The 19274-nt window shown below is 49.2% G+C and overlaps 5 protein-coding genes and 3 non-coding genes across 8 annotated transcripts; 7 read left to right on the forward strand and 1 right to left on the reverse strand.

Moving 5' to 3' along the window:
* Positions 1 to 1561: 1561 nt before the first annotated feature.
* J7337_009990 lies at positions 1562 to 1646 on the forward strand. The gene has a single exon. It is a non-coding gene; the product is annotated as a tRNA-Asn (tRNA).
* A 557-nt stretch (positions 1647 to 2203) lies between these two features.
* On the forward strand, positions 2204 to 2287 carry J7337_009991. The gene has a single exon. It is a non-coding gene; the product is annotated as a tRNA-Asn (tRNA).
* Positions 2288 to 2692: 405 nt separating this feature from the next.
* On the reverse strand, positions 2693 to 4451 carry J7337_009992 (uncharacterized protein; the record flags this gene model as incomplete). Its single annotated transcript, XM_044827581.1, has 2 exons — positions 2693 to 2898; positions 2948 to 4451. The coding sequence occupies 2 exons, from the start codon at positions 4449 to 4451 to the stop codon at positions 2693 to 2695; spliced, it is 1710 nt and encodes a 569-aa protein (XP_044678175.1).
* A 651-nt stretch (positions 4452 to 5102) lies between these two features.
* On the forward strand, positions 5103 to 5174 carry J7337_009993. Its single transcript has one exon. It is a non-coding gene; the product is annotated as a tRNA-Gln (tRNA).
* Positions 5175 to 6163: 989 nt separating this feature from the next.
* On the forward strand, positions 6164 to 8307 carry ATM1 (Iron-sulfur clusters transporter atm1, mitochondrial; the record flags this gene model as incomplete). The annotated part of the gene is made up of 2 exons (XM_044827582.1): positions 6164 to 8180; positions 8228 to 8307. The coding sequence occupies 2 exons, from the start codon at positions 6164 to 6166 to the stop codon at positions 8305 to 8307; spliced, it is 2097 nt and encodes a 698-aa protein (XP_044678176.1).
* A 4858-nt stretch (positions 8308 to 13165) lies between these two features.
* On the forward strand, positions 13166 to 14449 carry J7337_009995 (uncharacterized protein; the record flags this gene model as incomplete). Its single annotated transcript, XM_044827583.1, has 1 exon — positions 13166 to 14449. The coding sequence occupies one exon, from the start codon at positions 13166 to 13168 to the stop codon at positions 14447 to 14449; it is 1284 nt and encodes a 427-aa protein (XP_044678177.1).
* Positions 14450 to 14748: 299 nt separating this feature from the next.
* Positions 14749 to 15045, forward strand: J7337_009996 (uncharacterized protein; the record flags this gene model as incomplete). Its single annotated transcript, XM_044827584.1, has 2 exons — positions 14749 to 14767; positions 14804 to 15045. The coding sequence occupies 2 exons, from the start codon at positions 14749 to 14751 to the stop codon at positions 15043 to 15045; spliced, it is 261 nt and encodes an 86-aa protein (XP_044678178.1).
* A 3189-nt stretch (positions 15046 to 18234) lies between these two features.
* On the forward strand, positions 18235 to 19060 carry J7337_009997 (uncharacterized protein; the record flags this gene model as incomplete). Its single annotated transcript, XM_044827585.1, has 3 exons — positions 18235 to 18353; positions 18410 to 18579; positions 18732 to 19060. 3 exons carry the CDS (start codon positions 18235 to 18237, stop codon positions 19058 to 19060), a joined length of 618 nt encoding a protein of 205 aa, XP_044678179.1.
* Between the last annotated feature and the right edge of the window lie 214 nt (positions 19061 to 19274).

Here is a 19274-nt window from a genome sequence, read left to right on the forward strand (position 1 = left end):
CCGACCCTGGCCAATCATATCATGGGCGCAAGGCCAGAAGAGGATAACTCGAGCGCTGTTGGGACGTGTAATGTCATTGGATGGGGGACGTGTGATCACTTGCACTGCCTCTTGGAATTGTTCAAGTCAATGTCAATGTCCATCCACTTGTCATTGTTGGTCACCTTTCGGCTTGGCGATGCCGGGATGCGATCTGCTGTATCTGGAAATGGCCGGAAGCACGAAGCCGTAACTTTAGCTGTTGGATGGGGATAACATTCTAGAATGATTCCCGGCGCTAACATCTCATGTTGTCGACGTCCAATATCTCCAGGTGTCGCCCAGCAGTGCCTAGATTACTCGCCACTTGAGATACGTTCCTCGTGTAAGTCGGTCAAGTCTGACGGTTGTCTGGTAGACACTTTCGTGATGAGCCAATATATTCCTTCTCAGCCCTAATCCCTCCGATGATGCTCTAAAGCTTATAGCGAATGCTCATAAATTACCAAGGACATGGGCCGCAGCTAATCTTACCTTTTGCCGCGGACCATCAACCTGGCGCTTGGGTAAGACCCAGGTCTTTACTTGTTAGCCTCAATTGCTGCTGGCCTTAAGCTGTTGGCCCAAGGCAACTGAGCCTCAAAACAAGCTCAACTCCACAAGGCAGACCGCTAATCTCTGTCTCCATCTCATCACCTGATACCCATAGGAAACTGTTGGTCCAACAACTGTTAAGCTCATTGCTCAGCCTCGACACAGCCGGGGAATGTAATTGCTTAGTTGGATCCTTTACCGGGTCCGGCTCCGAAGATCTCGGCCCCGTTTTTGATGCCTGGCCGATCACGTACTCCGAACCCCGGCCGTAGGATCGCCTCATGACGAAAATGTCACGAACTTTCCCCAGATAAACAATATGCAGGAATAAAGAGGTCCACTGTTAATTTTCTAGAAGACTGTGATTCTTTGGGATTGCCCCTTTCTATTTGCATAGCCACCTCTAGATTGTGAAGGATGGTTGTTGGTTATGAGGAAGACTCATGTCAGCAGTAGAAGTTTCAAATTAATATTGGAGAGCAAGGCAGTCTGCATAGCCATTGACGGTGTTGGTTTCGGTAATGACCGATATGATGATATGGGTTTGCCCCCAGAAGCTGGGGGCCAAGATACAGGGTAATCTTCTAGCCTGATGAAATACACTGAGAGTCAATGGCATTGGATCAATTGGATGAATTGGCAACGTAGTGAGACACGCCAGCGAGCGAAGGAGCTGTTCTTTTTCTTGTTTCCCAGATCGTGTCGTTCGTTGTAGGAGTTCTTGTCACACCGTGAATTCGATATACCCGCTGAGGTGAGGCAATAACTGTCAAGCCAACACACTCACTCACAGCCACGAATAATCTGACACTGCAATCCATTCCACAAATGTAAAATCGGCAAGAAAAACGATCTCACATTGAGCCACATCCAATATTCCTTCGATTAAAACTGCTGACTGAAAATCCGTTTCGTACACTCGTGAAAGAGCTGGGCAAGCATTGAGTAACACCGTTACAACCACGTCCTTCAACAACAGCACAACCTGTCCCCTGTGGCTTAGTTGGCTAAAGCGTCCGACTGTTATTAAATAGACAATCGGGAGATCGGAAGTTCGAGCCTTCCCGGGGGAGTTCTCTTTTGCTGGTTCTATATATTTTTGTTGTTGAGAATGTCAATTGATTGATGCATTTTTAAGCTTACAGACGTTGAGTTGCCGTTGACTCGATGCCGGAAGTCAATTGACTTTATGGTTGATCACTTTAGTGTCTGGCGGAAAGCAAGCCCTTTCTCATGAACAACAAAGCGTTCTCAGTTACAACTGAGACGATTGTTGTGAGACATGTTGGAGAACTTTGATTTATATCTTTGTATCTTTCTTTGATCGATGAAATATTGAACGGATACTCTTTTACTTCTGTTGTCTGGCATTGTCTAACCTGTGGACTGAATCCCCTCTGAGCTGACATCACCAGAACTGGATTGGATGATGTTACACCTCCCTCTGTTCGTTTCACCACTGTTTCTCCACAAACTCAACCCAACCAAACCCAACTCAACTCGTATCCAACCGCTCCTCACAAAGACTCAACCTCTCGATCTCTCACATCTTCCGTCTCAACCGTCATGAAACAGCAACCGTCGCCAACATAGCACCTGATTCCGTGGCGGCCATCATCAAATCAGCTCATCCCCTGTGGCTTAGTTGGCTAAAGCGTCCGACTGTTACTTGCAGACAATCGGGAGATCGGAAGTTCGAGCCTTCCCGGGGGAGATACGCTCCTCGAGATCATCTTTTTGGTGTTGTGGGTAATTTTTCTGCTGGGGAAGACACTACGCCCCACTAGGGCTCACATATGAGCTGGGATCTTGAAACAGGCTGTAATGGCAGCGATGAGTGATGAGACTGAAGTTATAATGACCATGAAAATGAGCCTTGAGTTGAACTGCCGGTTGGTTGTTGTGACAAGTTAGATAACCTCGGACGGCTTTCCTCGTAGTAAAGATGTGCTGATAATCTTGAAAGCCCATGTTCAGCCATGGCAACTCTTCACGTAAGTAGCATGAACCTGACGAAAGTTGGTGCATGTCGAGCAATGTATTATATGGTATGTCCAGTGTGTCCCAGAACTTTGAACCACCAACATGTTGGTTCAGCTCAAGGAGGCAAGCATGCCACTCATTGAGGTTGCGGCGACCTTCGCTTTGCCCACAGTCTAACAGACCCCCACGGTTGCGTTGAAGCAACTCCCTTGACTACCGGCGGCGATGGCCATCTCTCACTACCGGCGGGTTCGAGTTCGTAAAGGCTGATAAACACCGAGATGTACATGGCGACCTTTCTCAACGTAAACTCCGAGTCGTCACACATCGTCAATGTTCCATCTAAAAATGTTAATCAGTACTCGATTGCCATGTAAGACGATAAACATACCTGATGCTCGGACTGTGTACGGGTCAACCTTCTGTGTCTTGACACCCTTCTCATCCACGGCATCTTCTATATATCGCCCAACTTGCCAGACCTTGGCGTCTGTGAAGCTTCTAGGATCAGAGTGATGAAGGTCATTCACAATGTGTGCGACCGTTCCCTTCTTTAGAACAAAGCTGTCTTCTTTGTCTTTGAGAATCACATCCTCCTTCAGGTATCTCGCTGACCACCCTCCACCGTATAACCTTAATGTCTCAAGGTATACCCCTTGAAGCAAAGGACATTTAGTAACGAGACCTTCTAGGTCGAGTTTCTGAACCTGAGGAGGGATCCAGACAGCGCCACCGAATTCGTTCTTAGGCTGAACGATCTTGACGAATGGTGTGATTTGCTCGCGGATTTGAGATAGAAGAACTTGGTCCTGATACAACTCGAACAGAGACCAGGAGATGAGCGACGTAGAGTTGACAGTAGTCGCCCAAAGAAGAGCAACATCGAATGCAGCGCGAATATCAATGGACAGACCATGCTTTCGATAGACTTCAGTCCTGGCGCGTACAAGAGGGCTGATGGTGTGAAAGTCCTGCCATTTCGTCGCCGGCTCTTCATCACTGAGAAACTTGTCCAACTCAGTATGATACTCGCGCATGAAAGTGAGTAGCCTTTTTAGAGCAAATCTGGCGCGCTGGGAGCTTGGGAAAGGCGCCCAGACGGGGACACCCATTGCGAGCGAGTGGAAAGCATCGTTGAAAATCCACAGATGAGGCCAGATATCGGTGTAGACCTCGACGAAGTCTGTGCCAAAGACTGAGATGGTGGCAGTTCTAGCGACGAAGGTTTTCATGAGTTCGAAGAAGTCCACAGCCATGATCTTTTCGTCTCCTGTATTTTCCAAAAGCTCCGCATTGGCCCCTCGCTCCCAGTCCATCTGATCAGTGGGATAGCTGTTGAAAGAGATTGCATCAGCAGCATTGTCGTCAAGATCGCGAAGGGCAGCATTGGCGAGGGTGTCGAGATGAGAGCCGCTCAGATACTCCCTGGTGATTTGATAGACCTCAGGAGCAGCTTTATCATAAGCAGCAAGATCCTTCTTCTCAAGGCCAAAATTGGTCATCATAATCCGTCGAGCGACATACTCCTTGTCAGCGATAGATCCCGGCTGCTCAAGAAGACGAGCCACAAGAGAAGGTCGAAACACAAAAGAGTGAATGCTCTGGAATAAGCGGAGTGAAAAGACACCCTGAACATATCGATCTCTGAAGCGCGTCAAAGCTGAAGAAGGACTGAGGAAAATACGCGGAGCATGGCCGAACAAGGGTACCCAAAAGGGCGCAAGAGGGGGTGTTTTTGATCCATCCTTTCTAGAAGAAGATGAACTGCCTGTAAAGAGTCTTGTTGTGATGAAGAGGATTATGGTTGTGACGAGGATAGCTTGTAGGGGATATCGTTGGGCGTGGGGGATGAGAGTCTCATTGAGGCGCTCTCGAAGTGCCTCGAGACTGTCCATGTTGAGATAAGACTAGAAGATACTGAAGTGGTTCAACATGAGTGATGGAGGAATAGAGGGTTTGGTGAAGTTGAGGCGATACGTGGTTTCGCTGTTGAAGATGCAAACTTGAGAGCTCTTGTATGGATCAGACCCGCCCGTGCTGACTGGCGTTGCTCAGACGGGAGTTGTAGGGGCTGTGCACTGTAGTCAGAGTGTTACAGTGGTTGGTGCACCACATCTCGGTCAATATCTTGAGAAGAAGTCTCATGACTTTCAATGAATGAATTAGATACTCAAAGTAAACCTGTCTAACAACGGAATTCTTTATTCCTGTTCAGTCATTAGTAGCCCCTTTGCTTTCGTCTGGAAGCTTCTGTCATAGACTCAGTGCTATTGCCTGAGCTTATACTGTTGCATCACACATAAGTAACCTGGCTATTGTATGTATGTCGTCCAGGATAAATAGACATAGGCAGACACAAAAAAAAGTAAAAAGGCAATAATGGAGTATCATTCAGTATAATAGCCATCAATTGACATAATTTTGAGGCTATTCCATATGCCAGTCTGTCATGACTGCGGTCAACCAGTGGGTATCGATGTGTCACAGCGCCGAAACTCAGCGACATAAGACGTTGTACTGAGAAATGTTCTCCAACAATTAGATCTGGTTTCGTGGTCTAACGGTTATGACTGCGGATTCTGATTCCGCCAGCGAGGGTTCGACTCCCTCCGAGACCTTTCCTTTTGCTTGGTTGCATTAATATCTTTTGTTGTTGGTGTTGATGAGATCTTGTAACTCGAGAATGATGACTTGCTAACTTCATCCGATGTGTGGTTGGAGGTCAGGCTGCATTGTCGAGTCTATTGGCACCTTGACCCTGAGTGATGCAATTGAGTTTCCCGCGGTCTGACGGGAGACGACAGCTTTTTATTACACTCTGAAAGGCATGGGTTTGCAACTTGATGAGAAGAAAAGCCCATTGTCATGGTGAGGTTATGGGATCAGAGTTTCAGATTTCCGATGAAGTTCAGCAGCCTTTATAAACACAGAGTTCATGAGTGGAAAATGCGTCAACTTGCACTTTTTCTGAAGGGGAACAGACGAAGACTTGTCACTATGGAAGTCAACTATTCAGGGCTGGCTTGAGGTACATATGCGACGGAGTGTTCAATCCGGGGGTTGTTGGCGACGTTTGTCCTGGATATTGCGCGATGTTCTTATCAATCTCAAAATTTCGGAAGCTGAAGTATAAGTCAAACGATCACCGTTTGTACTTGGCCGTTTATAGCCAGAAACAACTCAATTCGACTTAAAAAGTGACTACTAGATCCAATTGAATACTCAAAAGACAATCACTAAACAACTGTATATAATTCTCTGTCTTACAAGTCCATTCCCGTTCCTGGCCGGGCATCATTGGGTTGGTGCTCCGATGATCGGCTGCCTCAGGCCCCAACCGGTTGCATCATCCGTCTGAATCTGGCAACTTATTCTTATGTGAGCTCCATCAAGTGCTTATAACTAAAACGCCTCTCCCCCTTTTAATAGATAGAACAAAACACCTCTTTGGCCAAGGTAAAGTAGCTACCGGATCGCAGCCAAGGCCCCTGGCAGCTCCGGTACCTTGTTGTCTCTGCCTCTTATCGACGCGCTATCCTATCCCGCCCCCGCCATAAACCACCAGGACACATCCCATGATGAGCTCGATCTGAGCCGAACAGTCACTATGATACCTCAATTACTCCTGCGGTCGTCGAGGACATGTCCTCAGAGGAGTCTGGCACTTCACCGACTGTCTTCAGTGTCTCAACGACCTGGTTTGACGCAGACCTTCTGGACATGTGCCCCGCGTCGCGAACGAGCAGCACCCACAGATTCGAAAACCAAGACGACGAAGCCGACGGCCGTGTTTCCTGCGCAGAAACAACCGACGAAACAAAATGATCCCCTTGCGACTGTTGATAAATCTGCGACTGAGCAGCGCAAGGCCGATTGGGCTATCATGAAGGAGATGACTCGGTATCTGTGGCCCAAGGATGACTGGGGTACAAAGCTGCGAGTCGGCCTTGCTGTGTCCTTGTTGATTGGCGCAAAGGTTCTCAATGTACAAGTGCCGTTTTACTTCAAAAGCATCGTTGATTCAATGAATATCGATATTGCTGCTGTAGGAGGTACTGCGACGACAGTTGCTGGAGCTATGATCCTTGCATACGGCGCATCTCGTATAGGCGCAACGGTATTCCAGGAATTGCGAAACGCTGTGTTTGCGTCTGTTGCGCAGAACGCTATCCGAAGGGTGGCCTGTAATGTCTTTGATCATCTGCTGCGTCTCGACTTGACGTTCCATCTGTCTAAACAGACTGGCGGTTTAACACGGGCCCTAGATCGCGGTACCAAGGGAATTAGCTTCATTCTGTCCAGTATGGTCTTTCATATCATGCCGACTGCGCTTGAGATCAGCATGGTGTGTGGAATTCTCACTTATAACTATGGCGCAAAGTTTGCTGCTCTCACTGTTTTGACAATGGTGAGCTACACGGCTTTCACCATCTGGACGACGGCTTGGCGCACGAAATTCCGAAGACAGGCAAATGCCGCTGACAACAAGGCTTCCACTGTGGCAGTGGACTCGCTCATCAACTATGAGGCTGTCAAGTACTTCAACAACGAGAAGTTTGAGGTTGCGCGATATGATAAGGCTCTTCAGCAGTATGAGAAGAACTCCATCAAGGTTGCGACATCTCTGGCTTTCCTCAACAGTGGACAAAACATCATCTTCTCGTCAGCACTTACGGGTATGATGTACCTTGCCGCCAATGGTGTGGCTGAGGGTACTCTGACCGTCGGTGACCTGGTCATGGTGAACCAGCTTGTCTTTCAACTTTCCGTGCCCCTCAACTTCCTTGGATCAGTCTACCGTGAGCTCCGACAGTCTCTCTTGGACATGGAGACACTCTTCAACCTTCAGAAGGTCAATGCCAACATCAAGGAAAAGCCTGATGCGAAGCCCCTAGTTCTTTCCAGGGGTGGTGAGATCAAGTTCGAGAATGTTGACTTTGCTTACCACCCTAACCGACCAATTCTGCGAAACTTGTCGTTGACTATCCCCGCTGGAAAGAAGGTCGCTGTTGTTGGCCCCAGCGGTTGCGGAAAGTCCACTCTTCTTCGTCTTTTGTTCCGGTCTTATGATGTTCAGGGTGGCCGAATCTTGATCGATGACCAGGATGTTCGAGATGTGAACCTCGAGTCCCTTCGCCGCTCAATTGGTGTTGTTCCTCAGGACACCCCTTTGTTCAACGATACCGTTGAGCACAACATCCGCTACGGCTCCATCAACGCCACCCACGACGAGGTTGTTGCCGTCGCCAAGCGTGCTCACGTCCACAACACCATCCAGTCATTCCCCGACGGTTACGACACCAAGGTTGGTGAGCGCGGTCTCATGATCTCCGGCGGAGAGAAGCAGCGTCTTGCTGTTAGTCGACTCCTCCTCAAGGACCCTCCTCTGCTCTTCTTCGACGAGGCAACAAGTGCCCTGGATACCCATACTGAGCAGGCTCTCATGATGAACATCAACAGTATCCTTAGAGAAAAGGGCCGAACAAGTGTCTTCGTGGCTCATCGTCTCCGAACGATCTTTGACTCGGATCTTATCATTGTCCTCAAGGAGGGACAAGTAGCGGAGATGGGCACCCATCGGGAGTTGATCGATCGTGATGGCGTTTACGCAGAGTTGTGGAGTGGTAAGTTGGAATGGTTTCGAGAGATTCGTTTGCTAATAATGTTGTAGCCCAAGAGACTAGATTCCAGGAGGATGGAAATGAGAAGGATGAAGCTGAGGAGGAGAATGATGGTCAGAAGAAGAACTAAATATATAATGCCTCCAGACAGCACATACCTTGATCAGCTGCTGACATGGCGTAAAATCAATGCAGCTCAAACTTACCGCAAGAAACACTGACTTGATGTAAATCATATGATCGCCTGAGTGGATATGTTCTATCGGGCTTGGCAATTGGATGATGAACAGTCACCGACTGCACTGATAGGGGAAATGAGGGTCTCGAAGTATAACCGACTCGCCGCCGCCTAGAACAAATCCCCTTGGACGACGCCCATGTCGAGAGTGGTTCAGGCGCTCAGCGCAGGCTCGTCGATGAGCGGACCAAGAGGGCCACACCCAAGCTTGAGCTTGTCCTAACCTTCAACCGTCCTGCCTGGATGTTAAAGACCGTCTTTTACACCAGCCAAGACCACCAGACTCCGGGCCGCTCAATATATGCCCTACGCTGTCCTCGTTGGACCCTCCCAGGCCACTGCGTGAGTGCCGTAAGCGTAGAGGCTGTAAACACGAGGGCCTAGTGATTATGTTCGTCTTTGCCAAGATAGAGTACGAGGTAACCCGCAGCCGGTCCTGTCGGGACTCGAAAAGGACTAAGACCGCTTAACAATATCTCGGCCTATTTGAAGGCAATGCTTTGGCCACAATTCTTCGTGAGGCTATTCTGCAGTGACCAAGATTCGTATTGCGGGGGCGTGTTTCCCTGATTCATTTCTACTGAGCCTCACGGGCGTGGAGTCGGTCGCTCGTAACTTGTTTTGGCTGCTGAACTTCGTCAATTGCGGGAAGGGAGGAATTCAATAGGGCTCGCGGATGCTTGTTCGACGTTCGGATCGAGGGTGGCTCAAAGGCCCTGTAGAGATATAGTTAGCTCAGTGACCAACAAGGGATTTTGTATCAGGATATAAGGAAAGTCAAGTGTGTTGAGACAAGTAGAAGATCGTTGCTACCGAGTCTCAAAGGGGTGCATGTATTACAATGGAGTAGAATCGGTAAAGCTACTCGCCTAGAAGATATGATGCATGCATCAACTTCAAGTTTTCTTCTGCCTGACAAGGGGTTCATTGATCAGAGACAGCCGAAGAGCAAGTGGCCGTTGATTATGCTGACTAGGAAAGGAAAGAAAACCCAGGACTTTGATCCTAAATGACAAAAGACTTAGTATAAGTATATTATACCTTTTGCTGAGTTTATTTTATCAGCTTATATCAAGGTCTGGTGTTTTCTTGCTCACTGAGAGCTGAGTGCTGTAGTCGAAAACCTGTGGTCTGCGTGCGATTGTTTCCTCAAAGCCCATGATGAGCTGCGGTGGCAATATAATTGATTGTAAGCTTGCGTCTTTACAGGCTGGGAATAAGTGGCTACAGCTCTGTCGTTCTGGCGGAAAGGGTACAGCTTGGTCGTTGCAGTAGCTTTGATTTCGTAGCTATCTTTCTGTCAGCATCGCCTGCGTATATGACATCCTGATAAAAGAGATGAATGTATCTAAGTAAGAAGATTGACAAATTCAAGTGAGGTCCTCTTGTGAATCGGAAACTAAAGCTTGTGGCTAGTAGGAACGATATTGACAGGGGCAATGACCCAGAGCCCTCCTTGGACTTGAACATTGAAGTTGCGCGCCGAGACGTTGACACCACCGAAGATTCGACCTTACAAGTGCATGGTTTGCATTGTAGGACGCTTTAGTTAGTTAGTAGCTGAATGCCAGCCATGTCTGAGAATTGCAGAACAAGAAAAGGTCAAGATAAGCCTGGGGGACAGCTTAGACGGGGGTGACACTTGGAGGCGCCTTTGGAGTGCTCCGCTGATATTGGACACATGAAGCTTGGCCTCATCCCGTACATGGATGACCGAGTTCAAACAGTTGGACGAGAGTGAATCCCGGTGGTAGAAGAGAGTCCCGTAAGCTTCGACAGGCATCTAGAAACGGCCTGGTTCTAGACATAGCGGTCTTCGGGTCCAGTGGCGGTTGCGCGGTACGACTTGACGATCGAGATACCTTCAGCCGCATCAGAATTTGTTAGATTTGCTATAAAGTTTCAATAGACAGATTGCTTACAGTATGTGCTTACCAATAACCCGAATCTTCAGGGGTTGCTCGCTTCATCGGTGGTTAATCTCGACTTGCAATACCAGGTCCTTGAGCAGGACCTATAGGTTTTGAAGTCGCTCCTTCAGTACCGGTCATGTTGTATCTGATCGGTATTTGCGTTGGCCGAGTCATGATCTCGATTCGATATGAGCCAGTAGCGGGAAAGCTCATATAGCCATCGTTCTCAGTTGAGAAAAGGGGCTCCAGGGTTCGAGGTATGGGGTTGCACGATCGGCCATTGCTGTCGATACTTTTGCAGACTTGTCTTCACGAGTCATCCTGCATTTGATGGGCCATCAGCAGCCATTGCAATAAATAGTTTTTGTGTGCTCACAGGAGCTTGTTTAATTTTCTTTCAGCCGTAGTGTTAGTGTCAAACCGGCTCCATCTGTATTTGTAATATTAAGCAGGGCAGTCCTGTGCCCATTGTACTGAGAGCTGGCCAAAGCAGAATGCCGAGACTTGACCAGCCTTTTTTCAGTAGGTAGAGAGAGACTGAGGAAGCTTCCACAAGACCTATGGACCAGCTTTTGGATAAACCAATTCGAAGTAATTTCGTGAAGCCCGGGCCGTTTCGTGGTCAAGCCAGGTCTTCACCTTTGATTTGTTAATAAATACTGTTGTGGAAACCCATTTCCAATCCCATTGGGCTCGTGAGATGTGAGCTCGAGTGTAGAAACACTGTCATATCCTGGGGGGACCGGCAGTCTTCTTATTGACCGGCGTTCGTCACTGATTCACCACTTCAGAAACGCACTTGCGGTCAAGGGGTGACACTGTTAGTCTTGGACGTGTACCAAGTGATCAGCAAGGTGAATCTCGCCGCGAAATGAGTTTTGTTGAACCGTGTTGGGCCTCGCAGTGCGGTGTTCGACATTGCGCTCCTCAGTACTCGGGCCTTGTAGTTTCGTTCGCGTGGAAGGGTAGCAACAAGTAGTAGATATTCACATCTCGTAGAAGATGCTCGGATTCTGACGCTGGATCGGCTCACTGACTGTGGAGAATTTTTGCGGGCTGGGGGAGGCGGCACTCATCGGACCGCATGGCGGTTGAGGAGGATCCTGTATAGCGTATTTCAACCGGGACGGGCGGCTTGTCGTGAAGATGTGTTGTTCGCCAATGGGTTGTGAAGACATGGGAGGGTCTTGGGTGGCAGTCAGATCAGTGGTAACGCCATGACACTGTGCTTCTTCTTGTGGTGAGAATCAAGCCTCTGTTTTCGACGCGATACCTGTCAGTATGGTGTTTCTTGTCGATCCGCCCCTCGAGAAATTCAACAAAGAGACTATTTACCAGCACCTCCGCGGTCTGGCACATTAAGTCACACTCTTCGAGACCTAGATTTTGGGCCGGGCCACTCTCAGTCAAATCTTTTAGCCGGTTCAGGCTACCAACCAACGCATCGGCACTATTGCATGGCATGCGGTAACGACAAAGATTCTATTCTAGGTCCGCCGCGTGTAGGTATCTTCCATATTGTTGGGCCGCGAGTGTGTTTTCTGCGCATGTGTAGCTTCATGATCTCTGGTCATGCCTTCTCTTGGCCGTTTCTGTGGCCCAGGGGGAGATACCGGCATCACGACTAACGACTCATGTATTTTCCGATAGAGGCGCATTTATTTCTATTGAGATGTCAGACAAAGAGGCTCGCAAGGTCTTCAGGTGTCTGTGGACTCGTACCTCGACACGCCTCAGAACAAGTCAGTGACCAACGTGCCACACTGCGTACCACTCTCCCATAACTCGTGGAATTCTGGTTTGGATATCGTCGGATGGAAGGCGAAATCTCATGCGAGCAAGTCGTTCGAGAGACTATTTGAAATAGCGCTCGGGATTCGAAGCTGCTAGATACTGGAAAACACGAGCAGTTGAGACTTGGAGGATGATGAGGAGAGCAACGCATACTTTGAAAACGAATAAAAGGATCAAGAGTAATCCCGGACAGTCTGTATCCTAAATGAGACGTAGTATGGGAAGTTTTGGTGACTTTCGTTGTTGATGTCGATTGTTGTTGGAGTTGGTCTGTGATAGTGAACATGGAATTGATTGTTAGCAGATGTTCAGCTGGACAACCATCAGTCTTTGATCTATGATCTTGAACAAAGATGGCCTTCCATATTCCAACAACCGCTACAGTACCAATATCTTTTAGACAATAAAAAGAAAGTAAGAAATTATATCACACTTCTACAAAATGTCATCCAAGGGCTGCATCTAATTCGATATGGATAATTCACAAGTGGTGCAGGGTAGCCTAGCCGTCTTCCACTTGGAACCTCGAACCTCACATCTGCCTGCATCTGAGCAACGTCGCATACGATTACAGAACTGGTAAAATTGCAAAAGTAGGACCTAACGCCATAATTATTCCATGCATAGTAACACCGAAATAGAAGAGGATATCTGGAAATATTGGCATCGGGTGAATGGAACTCATCACTGCAATTTGTTAATTGACCCCTCACATGGAAGCGGTGGACGTTAGAACTTGGACACAGGGATCGACACCAACCGGTGAGACATAAGCTTGACTATAGCCATAACACATCGCTCTCACTTTAGTTGTGATACATGGAAATCATGGCTGAAGGCAGTATAAGTGGAATGTTCAGCTTCTACCATTGCCCTCATCTGCCTCCATTGCTGCCAAGCCCCCAATCTGCTCGTACACAGTAGTGTGCAGATTTTATATGCAGCCCACTTAGATCATCCATGCAGCCTCACATAAAGAACACCTCACCTCTCCCTCACTCTCACTCTCACCACATCATAACCCTCACCCTCACAAACCCGCCATGAAGATCCTCCTCCACTCTCACTTCCCAGCCGGCCATGCCTACCCAATGCAAGCTGTAGCCCAATCCCTCATCCGCCGCGGTCACCAAGTAACATGGCTCACCAGCGCCTCCAACGAAGCCCGCGTCCTCGCCGTAGGCGCAACATTCGTCCCGACAAGCGCCATAGCCATCATCGATGAGCCCCTTATCGCCGCTAATGAGACTGGAATTCTCGACAGGGAGTACTCGCGGCTTCAGATCAGGCTTCTGGCGCAGGTGACGGATTACCGTCGGGTGTTGAGGGACTTTAAAGCAGATGTTCTTCTCGTCGATGTGATGCCGTATGGAGCGAGAGCTTTGTGTGAGCTTGGCGAGGTTCCGGTCTATGCGACGCTGGGGGTGATTCCGATGTACATGTCGAGTTGGGGAGCGCCTCAGGCTGTTTCGGGGGAGGGTCCGGCGACGTCGTGGGTTGGATTGATCTGGAATCATATTCTTCATCTTATTAGCCAGTGGATTCTTCTGCCGTTGCTTTTGAGGCCGATCATAAATGCCCAGAGGAGGGAATTGGGCTTGAAGGACTTGTCGTATGGGGAGCCGATCGAGGCTTTCACTTACAGCCCCTATCTCCACATCCAGGCTTCGTCGCCGTCGCTGGAGTTCAAGTTACTGCCGAAGCCGCCGAAACAGCGGGAGCATACTAAGTTCGTTGGACCGGTAGTTACCCAAGTACCAACCAGTCTTGCCCAGCTACCCCCTGACTGGGATGAGATAGTTGCGCATCCTCGTGTTGTTGGTATTACACAAGGCACTTTAGCCATGGACCCAACATCCTTGATCATACCCGCGATTGAGGCGCTCTCTGATGATCCAGATCTGCTTCTTGTAGTCGCTTCGCCACATGTAGAAGAGATCACATCGAGAATAGGGGAGCCGCCAAATGTGCGCTTCATCAGATGGATACCGTACCATCTCTTCCTCCCACAGCTCTGCCTCCTCATCACCAACGGCGGTTACGGAAGCATAACGCAAGCGCTGTCGCATAAAGTGCCACTGATCTGCGCTGGGCAAACAGAGGATAAGAAGGACACAGCAGCACGGGTCAGCTGGGCAAGAGCAGGCATCGATTTGCAGACGGATAATCCTTCAACGGAACAGGTTCGAACGGCGGCGAGGACGATACTGGACGATCCAGGCTTCGTGGAGAGGGCGGGGCATCTGGGTGACGAACTCAATGAACTTGGCGGCGCGGAACGAGCTTCGGAGCTTTTGGAGGAACTGGTAGAATCTAGAGCAAGATAAAGATCAGCGGTTGTCAAATAGAAGACTTGGAAGAGCGGGAAGGTGGAAGTATTGCCGAGTGGCAGATGGATAGACTTGGTCAAGAGCGGTACGAAAGGAACACGATCACGACCACAGCAAAAGATTTAGAACGAGAGTCGATTCATTGCTAGAGCCTAATAATCCACCAGTCCGGTTCCATAAATCCGCCGCCGATGATGATCATATCATGATAATAACATCCCTTTTTTTGGTTACAGGTGACATGCCCTGTGATTCAGATCTTGGAGAGAGTCAGTAAGCGACGATGACTTTAGAAAATGCACTTCAAGGTTCGAGGTGACTTACCGTAAACATTTCAAAAATGGCTCGTAGAGATCGTACTCGAAATACCGACGTGGGTAGCAGTGCATGGTGCTTTAGAAGACAAAATCGTCCTCGCCCCAAGGCCAGGCGAATGCCATGGGCCAGCGCTCGACGATCAGGGGCCATCCCCAGGCTCGGAAGACGAGAACCAAGACGAGGATGAGAATCCACTCCTGGATGTGGATGGTGATACCGGCGCCGCCGGGAAGGGGGATGTCGATAACGATGACCATGTTGAACAGTTGGAATGAACGGAGACTTGAAGACTGTCTTGCGGTAGACGAAGAAGTAGTGCTTGAAGTGCAGGGGAGCGCTTGGAAGAGCTGAGAAGCAGCAACGAGGTTAGTTTTTACTGTTCAGTGTGTTCAGGGGAAGAAGAAGAAGAATATAAAGAAGAACATACCAGAACAAACGTTCAAATGCTTGCAGCAGTAGATAAAGTGCAGTCAGAACACGAAAAGTGAAGAAAGTGAAATTGTTTGTGCGGTGGTTGTGGGAGGTAGAAAAAGAGCAGGAGGGGAAGAAGTGGGAGTGTTGCCTTAAGGGTAGTGGGAGGAGCGGGAGCGCGAAGGCGGGCGCCCTCTGAGCGGCCAGTGCGAGAGACAGCAGCACAGAACCTCCGGAACAGATGACCTCGAAGTGCGAGGAAAGTGCACAGAGGGTATTGATGACTTGACGAGACGATTCGACTACGAATATATTGTGTTTTTCGATATCATGGACGAGCTACAACGATCTGGCATTCGAGTGCATCCTTTATACGATTCCCAGGCCCGACACTGGATGAAGCAAGACGGTTTCGGTCTCAAATAGCATGCAATATCAATCAGATAACCCTCAATATGATCTATTCTTCGTATCAAATATTGTATTAGCTGTGTGTTGGTCTGGCGCCGATGTGACTGTCGAGCTGTCGCCCGCGTGTTTTCGTCACCACAATTCCCAATCCCAACACAAGATGAAGCAAGATGATTTAGTCCTCATGTAGTGTACAAAATCCATAATATCATCGTCTACGTAGTAAATATCTTTGTATCTCGCCCTGCGCCATCCCCATGGTGGTTTTGCTACGATGCCACGAGCGGACCACGATGCGAGCGAGCCACCAAGCGCAAAACACAAGATAAAGAGAAGTGCTTAAGTCCTCGAATAGCGTGCCGTATCCATAATATCGTCCTCAATCCAAGAAATACGTCTCATCCCGTCCTGAGTCTGCCATGACTGTGGTTTTGCTACGATGTTCACTGGCGAGCCAAGATACGGGCGAGTCAACAAGGAAACCACGAATGAATTCAAGAGGAACAGCGAAGGAAATAACTTGAAAATGTGATACAGCAGTCTGTAATCAATGCCAAAATATTCACGAGTGACATGATCATCTGGAGAGGCGTATCAGCCTCACTCGAGCAACTGCGCGAGACGTCGAGCCCAACCTCCAGAACAACATCTCACGATATCTCACACAATTTCCACGAGTGCAACGGCCGCCTCTATCGCATCGTACCAACCACTCTACGCACGCAATGCTCCCTTCTACGCGGACATCACAGCATATCATCAAGGCAAACTACAAAGTCAAACAACATCACAACACCACATCAGTCACAGTCAAAGCAAGTTTTCTTCTTCAAGCCACAGCATATAGCCATGAACCCAATGAAAAAAGGGTGGTTGCCCATGGGCGAAATCAAAAATTGTCCCAGGCCGCTGCGAGGCGGCTGTGTGGTACTCATCTACTGCCATAAGACACGATGATTCCCAGCCCTCAGGCTTCATGATCCCCGAGAGCCACTGGGTTTGGCTAACAGACCCTAGGAGGCGAACCCCCCGGGGCCTGGTATGAGAAGAAGAGAAAAAGAAAAGAGGTCTGGCCTGGGAGGAAGGCAGATTTATATACCCAGGATCCCGGGCGGTGAGGGGCCGAGCGATCTGGGAGGGGGCAGTATCCCAGCAGCAGATCAGACGAACCAGCGGGTACGTGCGATCTGACAGCTGGTGACGTGCAGCGAGAAGCTCCGCTGAAAACGGGAAGCAGGGGACCGTTGGGTAGTGGCGCGGGGCGGTTGGACGTTATATCAACGACGAGGCCGGACACTCAGCTGTGATCTTGCGACCACGCACAATATGAAAAACGGCACACCATTTTTGCGAGGATGGGGCATTTTTTAGCTTCCGAGAGATATTTTTGAAGGTATTTTTAATTGTTGTTGTGGTTGCCCTGAGTATTTTCGAGGGTGCGTTTTGAGCCTCATCTACGTCCACCGGGGGTTCTGGGGAGCGGAGGCGTTATTGGGTGGTAGTTTCACCACAACAACAGAGTGAGAGACTTGAGGATGTGACCGCCGGTACTGCATTGCGAGATAATTCATGTCAACATCAGTGATGCAAAAATGAATGAGTGTTCGTAATGTGCATGCATTGAGGATGGTATTGACTACGGACCTATAATATGAAATTACATTATTTACAAGGGTAATGAATGTTCAGAACAAACAACGAAGCGTTAAAATGTATCAAGGAACATCGCACAGTATTTACAAGATGCATGGCCTCGAGGTGGTTGAGAATTCGCAGTGTGGCTTGGCCTGTTCAGAAGAACCAAGCTAGGCTGGGCGAGAAGTCTACCAAAGCTCGGGACGGTTTTGGCCCAAATAACAGCAAGCATCGACTAATATGAATACAAGCACTGAAGGAATTTGAACCGAATTGCCCAAGTTCGGCTTGGAACCGTGCCAGGTCATAAGCTCCCCCCCTTTCATTGGACGAGCTCGTCGAGGCAGATTTCCTCTGCGCTCTGCGTGGTTCCACAGACGAGGGGAATTAAATCGAAGGCTGTGTAAATTATGTGATTGGCTCGAGAGGCTCTCGATATTTTTGCACCTTGAGAACCCACTTGCCAGTGAATCAAGGTCCTCGCTCCCACTCAAGGCTCGGGGCTCTGGTCCTCGCATCGCTGCTATTGTCCCAGGCAAGCTCGAGCTCTACCCACACACAGGATCAGCTGGATCCACTCTTGTTAGTATTTATTCCATCTTCCCTCCTCTTCGTCTCTCTTCTTCTTCCTCCTTTTCTCTTCAGCTCCAACACCAACATCTTTACCCTCTCCTCCCACCAACATATTTATCCTCCTCCCATCAACATATTTATCCCTCCTCACTCAACTCACTCTACTCTATATACACCATCAGTCCTCATCAACTGGACATACGGCGGCCCCTCTCGCTCCCCAGGGAGTGCCCGAGCCATTCGTGGCTCGGTGACATGGTAAGTTTCACTTTTCCTCTGATCGTCTCATTTCATCTCTTCAACCTTTCTTCACTCTTCTTTTCCTCATCTGTTCTCTCCCCTTTGTCGCAACCTGTGGTAACTCACACTTGTCCTCAGCCGCCGTCGCCGCAAGGACGCCAAGGCCAAGGCCGCTCACGAGGAGCGCCTGGCTCATGTTCAAGATCCGAAAGATCAAGAACAAACTCAAGATCCGCCGCCGCCTGAAGAAAGACGCAGCAGCCGCCGCGAACGTCACCCACGAGGTGATCGGGCTTGTCAGTCTCGAACGAGTGTGCAAGGTATGTTCTTCTCACACGATATTAGCAGCTCGACTCTGACCCTTTGTAGAATATCCAATGCCTTTGTAGGCGCTGCGCTCGAGATGAACACCTTGGCTGCCAGCATGGGCAACATGTCTGTGCAGCAAGGCCCTCGTGGTGTCGACCGAGGTCGCCACCAGAGTTTCTTCACTCTCAACCCCCCACAGGGCAACCCCTTCGCGGCAGCTGGCGCTGCTAGTATGCCATTTCCATCGAACGTTCAGCATCAGCCCTTCACTTGGCAGTGTTTTAGGCCTCCAGCCCCCCTGTGGCTTTGAGCAGTCTCGGCCGAGTGTGCAAGGTATGTTCTTTTGACACGACACTTGCAGCTCAACTCTGACTCTTCATAGAATATTCATGGACAGCACATTTGCCCTCAGCATTCCCTCTGTATCCGGCAACCTCATTCACCATGGACAAAGCTGCCAAGATCAAGTTCAAGGTGCGAAAGTTCTTGGCCAAAATCAAGGTCCGTCGCCTCCTCGCAAAGGATGCCAACGCGGCCGACGTCACATGCTCGCCTCGGGCCCTGGTTGCGTTGGAGTCACAGCTCGTCCGATTGTGCGAGATCTGCACTGTATGTCTTGGTTTGAACGGTGTTCAAGTCAATGCATACAGTGTCGAACTTGCACACTCGGACGAGCTGCGACTCCAACGCAACCGGGACTTTGATGGCTAAGCACAGTTGACACACACACACACACACACACACACAACACATACTCTCTATCTCTCTTTCACAAACACACACTCTCTCTTCACCACACTCATGGGAATGCCTGGGAGGATTGGCTTGACTGGGCTTGGACTTGGACTTGGACAGGATACTTGGATACATTACAGAGCTCAATCAAACACTTGAAACTCATCTTGACTTCTATCTTGATACTCAT

Source organism: Fusarium musae, chromosome 7 (genome assembly GCF_019915245.1).
Source record: "Fusarium musae strain F31 chromosome 7, whole genome shotgun sequence".
NCBI classification, from domain to species: Eukaryota; Fungi; Ascomycota; class Sordariomycetes; order Hypocreales; family Nectriaceae; genus Fusarium; species Fusarium musae.